This window comes from Amblyomma mixtum, chromosome 1 (genome assembly GCF_055824585.1).
Source record: "Amblyomma mixtum isolate Tamu chromosome 1, ASM5582458v1, whole genome shotgun sequence".
NCBI classification, from domain to species: Eukaryota; Metazoa; Arthropoda; class Arachnida; order Ixodida; family Ixodidae; genus Amblyomma; species Amblyomma mixtum.
The window spans coordinates 255,149,307-255,161,417 of NC_143012.1; the positions used below are offsets into that span (position 1 = coordinate 255,149,307).

Below are 12,111 nucleotides of genomic sequence, written 5' to 3' on the forward strand. Positions count from 1 at the left end.
GTAGCGGCACATAGCTATAGCGTGCCGGTACCGCCGCCGCTGCGGCGCGCTCTCCATCGCCTCTCTGTCTCTCCTCGTTGATTTCGCAATCCTCCAGGTTTAACCAGCATTGCCAATTTTTTATAGCTTCCGCATTTGTGTTGGTAGAAGACTCCGACAAGGGGCCGACGTTGGCAGATTGTGGGAACGCTCGCTTTCCAGACAAGGCATGGTCGATGTGAGACAGCGGTTTAGCTTGCGCCGACCATATTAGGCTTGGCGAGGGAATTCCCGAACACAGCCCCTATCAGTGCTTCACCTGCCCTCAAGTACCCTACAAGGGTATTGTGGGGAGCATGTGGGTGCGCCCTTTTTGCAGCCCCACTACGGCGTATGTGGGACCTGCACAAGTTTCGCGTGGGCAGCCCCATTTGAGCTAGCAGAGGTTTTGTTTTGAGCGTAGAGTCCACATTGACGTTGCACCTGCTCTCAAGTACTCGACAAGGGACCCATGTGGGCAGTATTTGGGCACTCTCGTTTTCCAGCCCCGCCACGGCCTATTGGGATCTACAGAGGTAGAGGTTTCGTGTCGGCAGCCTCATTTGGTCCCGCAAGTGGTCTCATGCTGGCGCTCGCTTAGAACTGCCGCAAGTGCTTCGATGATATGCAGGGTGGATGGCTGGACACGTATGACTTACACGCTTGCTCCCTCTTTCATTCTCAGATTGGAGTTTTGTGCAGTAGCAGCAGCCTCACTTTGCGCGCAGCTCTATTTTTGTGTTCTCGCAGTAGCCCCCCCCCCCCTACCGCCGCCCCCCCCCCCCCCGCCCATCAACTGACACCCCCTCACCCCCCTCCCTCACCCCCCACACACACTCTCTCTCCATGGCTGTGTTCCATGTCTTGGCTGCAAGTGTGCCCCCCGTGTGGCCATTAAATGGCAGACAAAATAGAAATGTTCTCAGTTCCTGGACTCAGTGATGTTTTTAAAGCACAGAAAGTTGCACAGTAAAAGTAGAGGCATCTTTTTTTTTATTGCACACACAAGTCACTTATATAATGGGCCTAGGGGCGTCGTTTTTCACTGCACAAAAAAGCCTCGTGATTTCCGGAAGGACGCAGATTTGTTGCGCTTCTTTCCAGGGCCGTGCAGGTAACTAGAAACAAACACAAAAAGTAATAAGGTAAAAGTGTGACCTTGGACTGATCAGCTGCGCAGAGGAAACGAAAGATTGAGGACATGGATCGTTTATAGTGCATTAACATCTAGCCAGAAAGAGAAAGTGACTACATACCACACTCACCTAGTCTTCTTGCTGGATGACACCAAGGCTTTGGTGTGGATGTAGTTTACAGCCACAAACCACGTGCCGACGATAGCCTGGCGAATCACTGTGCGCGCAAGGATGCGACCATGTTCGTCGACGTTGCCGAAGTTAATCTGAAGGAAGTAAGTCTTGTTGCAGGTGAGGGTAATCTGCTTGGGACAAACAAGAATGAAAAGTATTTCCAGCTGAGGTGAGGTTGAAGAACTGTTGATTGAACGCAAACGCTTTCACTCTTAAGGATGCAATGCAGTTAGGAGATATATGCTATCAAGAAAAGCGCCAAAATGGTTGACGTTATGGACAGCTCAGGAGTGGACTCGAAACATTGTTATCCCTCCCAGCTGACCTCTGAAAGATATCATGGCTTTAGTCGACAACCTTTGCAAGTAAGAACTTAGTGAGAAAACTAAACGATGTGCAGGAAAAAAGAACTTGGAAGGCGTTCACCAGCGCTAACGAACGTCTTTCCTTTCCCTCGTCTATACCCTTCGTGCTAACTTCACAGCATTCACCACCAACCCACCCAGCAGCACGCTCTCCCGACCAGCTTTTGCAAGTGTGCTTTTCAGCTAATGTTGCAAGACAAGCAACAAACACTGGACCTCACCACCGTGTTGCAGAAACTCCATCAGCCATTGCGCAAAGAAATGTACTCTTAAGTTATGTGCCATTTTGACTGCGTAGTCTTAACCAGCAGCCTATTCTGTTAGCCAAGGCAGAAAGATCGTGGCCCTCTTGCCTTTACATATATTTCGAAAATAATATCAGAAACATGTTTTCTTCTCCGCTACCCACTGCTATTTCGTACGAAGAAAGGGAAACCCTATGGATCCTCTAGGTGTACAGAGAGGCTTCTGTATATGCTGATTATAATAGATCCCTGTGCGCAAACTACTGGCCCAATAGAGCGTAAACATCATGCTCAACGTAGCATATTACGGTCTGCATTTTCCAAATTAAGAACTGCTGTTGGCTGTGAGTTCAGTTTTCGCTGATGCGAGCAAAGGAGCTGATCCAATAAGTTTCTCCACCTATGGGAAAGAGTAACCGAGAGCTTGGCTTGGTGGGGGAGAGAGAGAGAGAGAGCAAACATTTGATATACAAATATAGAGGATGAGCCGGCGTAGATAGTGAATGCTGGCATGTTCTTGGTCCGCGTCCCTATTCCGGGATGCCACAGGATCCCGTCGTCTCGCGAGCCCGGCGAGCGAGGGCAGCTTGCGCCGTCACACTCGAGCACTCGAGGAGGGTGTCCCAAGCCTCCTTAGGAGGGGTTGGGTGGGGAGGGAAGTGAGGACAGTGTTGACAGGCCCACACCTTGTAGGGAACAGGGCTAGTCACAGTGTGTGCACAAAGGATTCACTTTCGGGTCATAGCGAGCAGCCATAGCGGGACACCAGTAGGTGTTTTTCTGTAGCTGTCGCAGAACGCGTTCGTCTGCCTTCGACAGCCCCTTTGCCGGCGGAGGGAACTGCAGCGATGCCTGTTTTCGCAATCGTCTATAATTCACTAAACCGCAGAAGTGGTCGGCTAGGCACATCGGCTGGGGAGGACGCGCAAGAAGGTGCCCGGATTATGTGTGCTTGTGCAGCCGCATTCGCAGCTTCGTTTCCAGGGAGTCCCTGGTGCGCCGGCAACACTACGCGAGTCGCCGAGCCATTTCGCAGAGCTGACGAAAGGCCATACTGCGCATGCGCGAGGAGCAGTGACGTCACACTGCGCACAGCTGGTGCGCACAGCGCGGGTGACTCAGAGGTGCCGCCGCCGCGCTCGCCAGTTGCGCATGCGCAGTAGCGGCACATAGCTAGCGTGCCGGGGCCGCCGCCGCGCGCTCTCCATCGCCTCTCTCTCTCTCCTCGTTGCTCTCGCTGTCCACCAGGTAATTTTTTTTTAAGTTTACTGTGGCATTTTGTTGTTTGGTTTTGGTTTATTGGGGTTTATTGTCCCAAAGCAACTCAGGCTGTGAGGGACGCCGTAGTGAAGGGCTCCGGGAATTTCGACCTCTTGGGGTTCTTTAACGTGCACTGACATCGCACAGTACACGGGCCTGTAGAATTTCGCCCTCATCTAAATTCGGCCGCCGTGGCCGAGATCGAACCCACGTCTTTCGTGTCAGCAGCCGAGCGCCGTAACCACTGAGCCACCGCGGCGGCGCATTTTGTTGTGTTTTAGATGGAGAAGAGACATGTAGCAGCCAGCTGGAGACCACGGTGGAAGAATCTGGAGACCAAGAAATAAGTTTCCGCTTATTCTCGAACTTGTCTTAGAGCTTATTATACGAGCAAACGCGGCCAGGTCGCACTAAACTGACCTTTTAGCGTATTAGAGACAACCCGGAATTCACAGATTGCGATTTCACAGTAGCACCCAGGTGACATTAAGAGTCATTCAAGGCATATAAAGTGTAGGTGACCTTGCTGAATGCGGACCTCACGTAGAAAAAAAAGAATTGGCAGTGCTGTAGCTCTGGTTCACCTGGAGGATTGCAAAAGCAACGAGGAGAGAGAGACAGGCGATGGAGAGCGCGGCAGCGGCGGCGGCCCTGGCACGCTAGCTATGCGCCGCTACTGCGCATGCGCAACTGGCGAGTGCGGCGGCGGCGCGGCTGAGTCACCCGCGCAGCGACGGCGGCGGCGCGCAAGCTGTGAGCCGTGTGACGTCACTGCTCCTCGCGCATGCGCAGTATGGCCTTTCGTCAGCTCCTCGGCGACTCGCGTAGTGTTGCTTTCGCAAACAAACATAGCAGGTACGAGGCCCTATGTACACCCGGCCAAATCTTTAGCTGGCGCGCGCGACCGCCGCTTTTTCTGCGCTCCTGCGCTTTACAACGAATCAAATTTGCAGAAAGCTCAATATTGAGCACGGCCTTAGTGAGCCTATGCTTAGATTTGATATTTTCGCAAGTTTGCTCCGTTATAAGCTGCAGGAGCACGGAAAACGCGGCCGTCGCGCACGCCAGCTAAAGATTTGGCCGGCTGTACTTGGCAACACACATCAGTGAAACTGAATAGCCTCCTGCAAGCAACTAGATTTGCATGTGCCAGTCTCGGTATGCAATGAAACCAAGTACCACAAAAATGTTGGTCTCTGCCTTGTTCGATTGCAAGAGATGTCTTGTTGGGCAACTGTGTTGGAACAGGCTCCTGTGAGGGATTCTTGCGGCCACTCAAGATATTTCAGTACTTAGTATGCAGTTTAGGCAGATGAACCACAGGGGCATGTAAAAGTCACCAGGGCTGCTTGATACTTTTGATTTCGGCTTAACTACCAGAAGCTTCCTACAGAGCATCCGTTACTGGTTAACAGCAAGGCAGTAATATGTTATTTTCACATCCTCTAGACCCTTATAACGGACATGAAATTAAAGGTGGATTATCCAACAGCATCAAATAATATTAGGAAAGCGGTCTTTGACAAGACCCTTCCAGCGTTGCTGCTTAGTTAAATAGTGACTGTGCAATGCTTTGGCTTTAAGCGAAATTATAGCATCTTCAGGCTGCTTTTGCAGCGGGCTGAAAACCAAGAACATTTGCGGGTGTACACCAAATGAAAAATAATAATAGTTTGAGTGAAAAAGTTCTAGATTAGCTAATTCTTCAAGGTGGCTTAGTGGAGGTATGCTGGCATGATTTGAGATGCCTTCAATAGTTTATGAGAGTCAGTTGATGTAAGTGCCGAACGGCAGCTGTACTTCTTACCCTGGAGTGTATTTGTGTGGTGCAAGGTAATGCGACTGATATGAGTTGACCAAGCGAGATCACCACACAGGTGTTGTCCAAGATATTTGTATGCGGTATTAGTAGTTTGTGAACGGAAATTCCAGAAGGTGTACCTGTGAGAGATTAAGTTCTGCCACCAATGAAAAAAATATTTTATGCTACGAAACATTTAAGGGAATTAGCCATTTGTTGCACCAATTCACCACTGTATATAGTCGACCTGTAAGAGCTGTCTACAATAATGGTTAGTTATTTTGGCCTGAAATGCACCCTGTTGCCTGCTAAAAGGTCTATGATAATATACCATTAATGAATATCATTAATGAAGATTGCAGTGAAAAGGAGTCCAAAACTATTCACTGGGGAACACCAAAAGGAATAGAAGCAGGAATGGACTTATGACTACCAACTTCCTCCTCTCATTAAGGATGCCTTTGGTTAACGAAATTAAAATTGGGCAGCTATTTATTATAAATCAGTGCATTAGCCGTCCATGTGGAATTTTCCTGAATGGTTGGTTTATGGGGTTTAACGTCCCAACGACTAAAGCTATGAGAGACGCCGTAGTGGAGGGCTCCGGAAATTTCGACCACCTGGGGATCTTTAACGTGCAAATTTTCCTGAATGCTTTTTCAAAATCATGAAAGATAGGATGAATTTATTCAGTTGCAATTATCTATATATTCTTTAGCGAAAATTCAGGTGCGGACCTGCTGCTGAGCTTAGGTTTCCATAATTTGGGGTTCTAAGGTATTTTTCTTTTTACAACCAAAGAGTTTACTATTAGTGCTTTTTTTTCTGTGAGACATAAAATCTGTTTTTTTTTGCAAATTATTTTCATAAACAGTGCGCAAATAGAAAGTTCACTAAAAACTATACCAAGTGTCAAAAAACGTTAGAGGGCACTGCGGAAATCGCATTGGAGTAATGCGACAGCACTGACGCCTCCTCGCCGCCTATAATTGCTCCTCTTTGCCTCTATGTCGATTGTGACGTCGCGTCTGACAATCGAATCACACAATTCACCATAAACCACAGTTAATGCACCTTACTGTACAATTAATTTGCATTCAAATCACAATTAATTTAACTTAATCCACTTAATTAGCAATTTCGATACAATCAATCCGTTTAATCCGTACTTAATCCATTCAATTCGGAATTGATTCATTTAATTTACACTTAACTCACAGTTAATTCACAATTGATTTTCTCTAATTCATCTTTAATTCATTCCAATGTACCATTGTCGCATTATACCCACATTAATCCACCTTAATTTATAGGTAACTCACCTTAATTCACTCTAATGAACCTTTCATTTGCTACTGGCGTTTCTATAATTTGATATTATTGAATACATTTCGATTAACTCCAAAGCCGCCATCGTTTCACCTCGGTATTTATTTCGCACACACAAATTTCGCGCCGCGCGTTGCCTCCGCCCATCTTTCCGGTCACGTGGGCAAATTAAGTGGTACATTACGTGGTGTCACGTCGCCACCGCACTTACGATGATTCAAACTTCGCGGTACTCGCGCGCCATGCCCATTTTTGGTCTTTTTTTGGCTCTAATTAACTAATGATCCCATCGGCACCAAAATTTTTGCTTTTGAGGCGATATCTCTTTATAGTTTCCCACAATCGCGGCGGACACGGTTTTGATGACAGAAAGCCGCTAACACAGCCTAGTAATGCGTTCGCATTAAAAACTGTGGTTCAGCTACTGCTGAACTTGGTTAGAGAGCGAAAGCTCCGGCGTATCGGGCGTCTGTAACGTTGAGTGCATTTTGGACATTGCACAGGTAACGCACCCACCCTGCCACCCTGGCAGGTGGCAGTCAGTGGTTGACCGCTAGAGTTTGCACTCTCAATGAACGCTGCGCCCTATTGCTGCAGTGCCACGCGTCTGCCACAACGTTGCCTGCGCTAACGCATACAAGCCACTTTCTCTCTCTCTCACCACGTACCTTAAAGAGCGATTCAGGCGTCCACTGACCCAGGGAGCCAGTTATGCCACTACCTTTCCTTAAAATCATCGGCGTCGAAAATTGTTGTCAACGCCAACGAACACAATGAACGCCGCCGGCCTATGGCCTCAGTGCCGTGTTTCTGGCACAACATTGTCAATGTGAGCGCATGCAGCGCACATCTGTCACTACCACCACGTAAGCACGGCTGAGATGACCACTGTCCGAGGAGGAGGGGGGTGGGGGGCAGTTATGAGCCTTTGCTTGCTTTCGAAGCTGCCGCTCTTCATCGGTCTCGTAGCTTAAAGCGTGACTGAGGTGTTCACTTCATGGTCATAGTCCTGCGGTCCGCGACCTTGGCTTTACATGGCATAGTGAAGCTTTCGCTTCAGTATTTCTCATTTATTACTATTTTGTCTCGTGCATTAGCATATGAGCTCGTGGACAGAACTTTGGCGACTGTTTTCCCTTGCTTGTACACTGCAAAAGGAGTCATACAACATAACAGCAGCGACTTTAAATGCACAAGCACCTTGGAACAAGATGTCATTAGTGTGGGTAGCATTTCGTACAGGGATGCTGAAATAAGACACTTGGTCGCTACCGATGTGTTGGCCTCTCGTTTCTGAATCATTCTTTGAGCTGATTGTCGAACTTAAGCGCGTGTTGATAAACTCATGGAAAGAGGCTTAAAATAATCAGATAACTGAAAACACTGCTGTGCAAAGAGAAAGAGTACAATATATGCGCTCATTTGCGAACAGTGTCCAGCTCTGTGCACTGGAAAACACATCGTCTAGAAGCAGTATTTTCGGGCAGAAATCGGGTATAACTAGATATCTGAGGAACCTGTTCGGGGTGAGAGAATTCCATAAAATAGAGTTCTACCCAAAAATCTAGGGTCCTAACTCAGTCACAAAGAAGTGCAGCTGGTTTCGAATTGGTGCCATCACTTGGCACTAGAATGATGCACGCTCGAATCCACAATAAGTACACAGCCTACATAAAGCTAGTGTGCGTGCACTTACGGGTGTCTTGGAGCCGCCGTCGAAGGCGTAAAGCTTGAGCTTGGAAAATGACAGTGATCTCCCGTTCCAAGAAGTTCCCGGTCGGGGTGATTCCGGGTGCATGTACTCGCCAGCTGCACGAAACAAAGCGGTAAGTCGTTCATGCCACGGCACGCACATGTGATGGCAAAGGTTGCAGAACATATACTGACCACATACGCCGGAGTCTTGGATGAAACTGACCCAAACCACGTACTGCAACTCGTCGATCAGGTTGTTGAAGCGGATCGTCGGAACTGGCTGCATCAGCCTGCGCGTAAGAACAGTGTCCACTGCTTTCGTCGACCGTTTTCAATTCAAATGAGCCGCTCGTCAACTGACGACGATGCACGCCACAAAAACTTCATTTCCGTGCCGATCGCGATGACGCAACGCTCAGCATAGAGAAAAAACAAGCTTTGAGGTGCTTTGATAATGCCGCATTCCCCGAGAGTGCGTCCAGGCACGAACAGCACGCGCGTCCGTGCTCTGCCAGCTCCGTGCTTGCGTTTCATCCGCCGAGGGCGCATGACATATATCGGGTAGACGAGGTTTCGCAATTGAGCGCTGGGCCCATAAACTGCTGCGCTACCAACAAGCTTTAAATTCAGTTACAACAATACGAGCTTTCTTGTGGGAAACCTCCAAAGAATGCTTTGCTATTGTCCATACAAGACTAATCCGAACATTCCCTGATAATTTGTTCAGAAAGTAAAAAATCTCTGAAAAGAATTTGATCTGCATCAATAACCTCCTTGATCTGCATACGGCGACTAGATCTAGCCATTGTGTCACGGCGCAGCCAACAGAGTTCACGTTTCCGGCCAACACTAGCCAAGCCAAGCCCGAACGTTCCCGGCATGCTCTTGGTGAAGTGTTGCCTCGTGTTGCCTTAAGTGCGCAACTGTTCCCCCTGTGCTCTACGTAATTTGGAAGAACTATCGTGGCCTCCGCGATCGAAGCGCGCTTTTGGAACTGTGTAACTATGGCTGAATCCACAGCGTCCATTCACTCAGTTTTGATTTCCAATCCGGAAAAACGCTTTTAGACCATATACTAACCGAGGAACCACTACGTGCGAACAAGACAGCCGAAGCAGCCATGACAGCTATAGGGCTAACGAAAAATGACGAGCGACGCTTTGTTATGATCGAGAAGGCAGTGTGTCTGCAAAAATCGCATGCAGCGAAATAATTTTTACATACATATGTAACGCTGTTTAGACTGGAAACAAGAGGAAGTAGCACACGCTCCGCTGATCTCCCCTTTGTGCCGCAGTCTATACTCGCTTTCGCGTTTCCAACGCTTCTTCAGCGGGCTTTGGAGGTGACACGCTTTTGAAAACTTACCTTCCTTGTGGGCTGACCTGCAGTTCCATCTTGGGCAGAAACTCGGCCCTGTTGACGAGCGTTACCTGAGGAACCCTCACCGCAGGGTCGAGCGGTACGCTGCTTGTGGCGTCGGCAGCGACAACTTGTTGGTCGTGATCAGTGTCGGCGTCGTCGTCCGCGCTATCTTCGGCCTGCGTGCTCGACGGCTCTGGCGAAGCCGCGCTCTGGGCTCCCTCGTTGCTTGTGCTGGCCGTGGCCGCATCTTCACCGACGACGTCGACGGTCTCCGAAGCGCTGCCGTCTTCTTCGTCACTGCTGTCGCTGCTGGAACCGCTGCAGCTACTACCGCTACCGCTGCCGCTACCACTACCACTACCGCTGCCGCTACCGCTACTACTGCTGCCGCTGCCGCTGCCGCTGCCGTCGCTGTCGCTGTCGCTACTGCTCGCAGACAGGTTGCAAGCGCCCAGCAGTTCGGCATATCCGTCGCTTGTGGGCTTCTTGGTGGCTTCGTCCTTCGGCTCGTCGCTTGTGGGCTTCTTGGTGGCTTCGTCCTTCGGCTCGTCGCTTGTACTGGCAACGACGCAGTCGCCAGAACCGGACTCTGCTGTCGCCATGTTCGACTACGCGCGAGAGGAACAGCAGTCGCGTTGCTGCCAACGTGCGGAGGTAGAAGGATGCTGAATGGTGGCACAACGAACGCCTGAGGTGCGACCTGCACTTCGGGTCTTCGGTGATGCGTCTGGTCTCTCGGACGCCGGGCGCTCGTATTATAAGCACGGAGTGCCTCGGGACTGGCGTTCGTTCAGCACCTTAGGTCGTCGTCGTCGTCTTCCTCTTCTTCCATATGCCTTTTCGCGCTAACGTAGGGTTTGTTGTCCTCCAGAATTTAATGGCGCACACCCACTGCGGGGGATTGGTCAAGACATAGGCGGTGACTGACAGGTGCTCAAAAACGTTAAGGAATGAAATACAATGGAATAAAAAATTAAAAACGTAATAAGAAAAAAACAATAATAATATTAATGACAATAAGTAAATAAAAGAAAATCAGATATGTTGATTTAAATAAACAAATCAAACACTGTGGGATGGGGGACTGATTTAATCCGTCTTTCGAATGGAACATGTCCTTTTTTTTTCTTGTTTCCGCCGAGCACCTTCGCCTTGAATTCCAAGGCTGTGTTGTATCACGCGTATAAGACCACCGCTCTGCCGCTGAAATTAGCTTAACTACCATCTGCTGGTAAGGTGCACTGGGGGCGTGTCCAGCCACCTGCGCGCTTCGTTGTCATCTGCAGTAGAGTGTACTAGAATGTACACTCTATCTGCAGTGTGCGCAAGCTCGTGTGCATCGCAAAAAACAAAAACAATTACCGACGATCACGTTACTTCCTAATGCGAAATTTGAGCGCAGCTCATCAGCTGTTTCAGCTTTTCGATAGATTGAGGCAAAGAATTCGAGCAAGACATGTATGTAAATTGCAGACAACTTGCTATTTTTCACAGATATTCCTTCCTCGAGAAACACCACTAACAATGAGAAACCACGAAGGAGAAAACGGCAAGACTACACACAAAAAATTCAGGGGGCACTTTGACTGTCTAAAGTGCGTAGAGGCGAAAGCGTTTTCCGCATCACTTTCGCTGCTTCTGTGGCACTGGTGGCGTCACGTATAATTGAGTACTAATTACTAAGTGATGGCAAATCACTACTTAATGCTTAATTACTGATTAATGCCTGAATACTAATTCACTGCTAATTAATGACGCTTAAGTTTCGCCTTTACGAGTGGAACGCGACAGCGTGTTGTAGCGCTGCCAGGGAGTCCACGGAACGCCACCACCCGTTCGGCGCGATGCCTTGCCCTTTGAACGCAAGGAAAGGAAATGGCGCAGTAATTCTCTGTCATCTCTGCGTACACCTGGACCGCACCGCAGAGGAAGAGAGGAAGTGGGAGTGAAAGAAGACAAAGAGGGCCCGTAATGAAGAAAATGAAAATTGTATTTGAGGAAAGGAAATTACGCAGTAACTGTCTCGCATATATTGATGGACAGCCATCAAAATTCAGGGGGGCACTTTTTTGACCTAAAGTGTGGTCACTGATGTGTGGTTAAGATGTTAAGCTTCGCCTCTAAGAGTGGAACGCGACAGCATCTTGCAACGCTGCCAGGGAGTCCATAGAACGCCATCGCCCATTCTGTTCTACGCCTCGCTCGTCGGTAAATTGGTTTTTGAGGAAAGGAAATGTATCTGTCTCTCATACCTAGGTGGACACCTAAACCTCGCCAGCAGGAAAGGGAGGAGGATGGGAGTTAGCGAACACACCGTATTCACTAGACGCGCCTTTGTTCATTTCAAACCATCGCGCTGGCATGGCGGAGTGGATAGCATGCTCGTCTCGCACGCCGAAGACCGGGGTTCGATTCCCGAGCTCGACCAATTTCCTACTCGTTTTAAGCATGAAATGCTTTTAGCTCCCATTGTCGGCAGTGTGGTGACGTCACGCCGAGACCGAGAGCCATCATCCGGGCACTGAATTCCAGTCATCCGGGCTCTGAGACGAGAACATCCGGGCACCGTACTAGACTTAACGAGATTTAACGAGACTCTCTAAGCCCTCCTACGCAACCGGCATGCAAGCGCCAGTTGGTCTCCAAACGAGTCACAAAAAAAGAAATCTGCCTCTCCCGTAACCGAGTAGAGTAAGCATGAAATGCAGGACGATGCAGAAGCG

The 12,111-nt window shown here is 49.0% G+C and overlaps 1 protein-coding gene across 2 annotated transcripts; it reads right to left on the minus strand.

Moving 5' to 3' along the window:
* Positions 1–994: 994 nt before the first annotated feature.
* Positions 995–10,269, minus strand: LOC149371498 (uncharacterized). Of its 2 annotated transcripts, none has more exons than XM_089565743.1 (5): positions 9,392–10,269; positions 8,216–8,313; positions 8,025–8,137; positions 1,284–1,456; positions 995–1,136 (listed from the first exon to the last, which is right to left on the minus strand). In XM_089565743.1, the coding sequence occupies exons 1-5, from the start codon at positions 9,988–9,990 to the stop codon at positions 1,061–1,063; spliced, it is 1,059 nt and encodes a 352-aa protein (XP_089421869.1). In that variant the 5' UTR covers positions 9,991–10,269; the 3' UTR covers positions 995–1,060. The 2 variants fall into 2 exon arrangements, with proteins under 2 accessions (XP_089421869.1, XP_089421870.1); XM_089565744.1 differs by having other exon boundaries at positions 1,275–1,456; positions 9,392–10,268.
* Positions 10,270–12,111: the final 1,842 nt, after the last annotated feature.

Coding starts and splice junctions, on each gene's coding strand:
- LOC149371498 (XM_089565743.1), bottom strand. CDS start 9,990: ATGGCGACAGCAGAGTCCGGTTCTGGCGACTGCGTCGTTGCCAGTACA. Junction 8,314..9,391: donor CAGGTCAGCCCACAAGGAAG/GTAAGTTTTCAA, acceptor TCTTACGCGCAG/GCTGATGCAGCCAGTTCCGA. Junction 8,138..8,215: donor CCAAGACTCCGGCGTATGTG/GTCAGTATATGT, acceptor TGTTTCGTGCAG/CTGGCGAGTACATGCACCCG.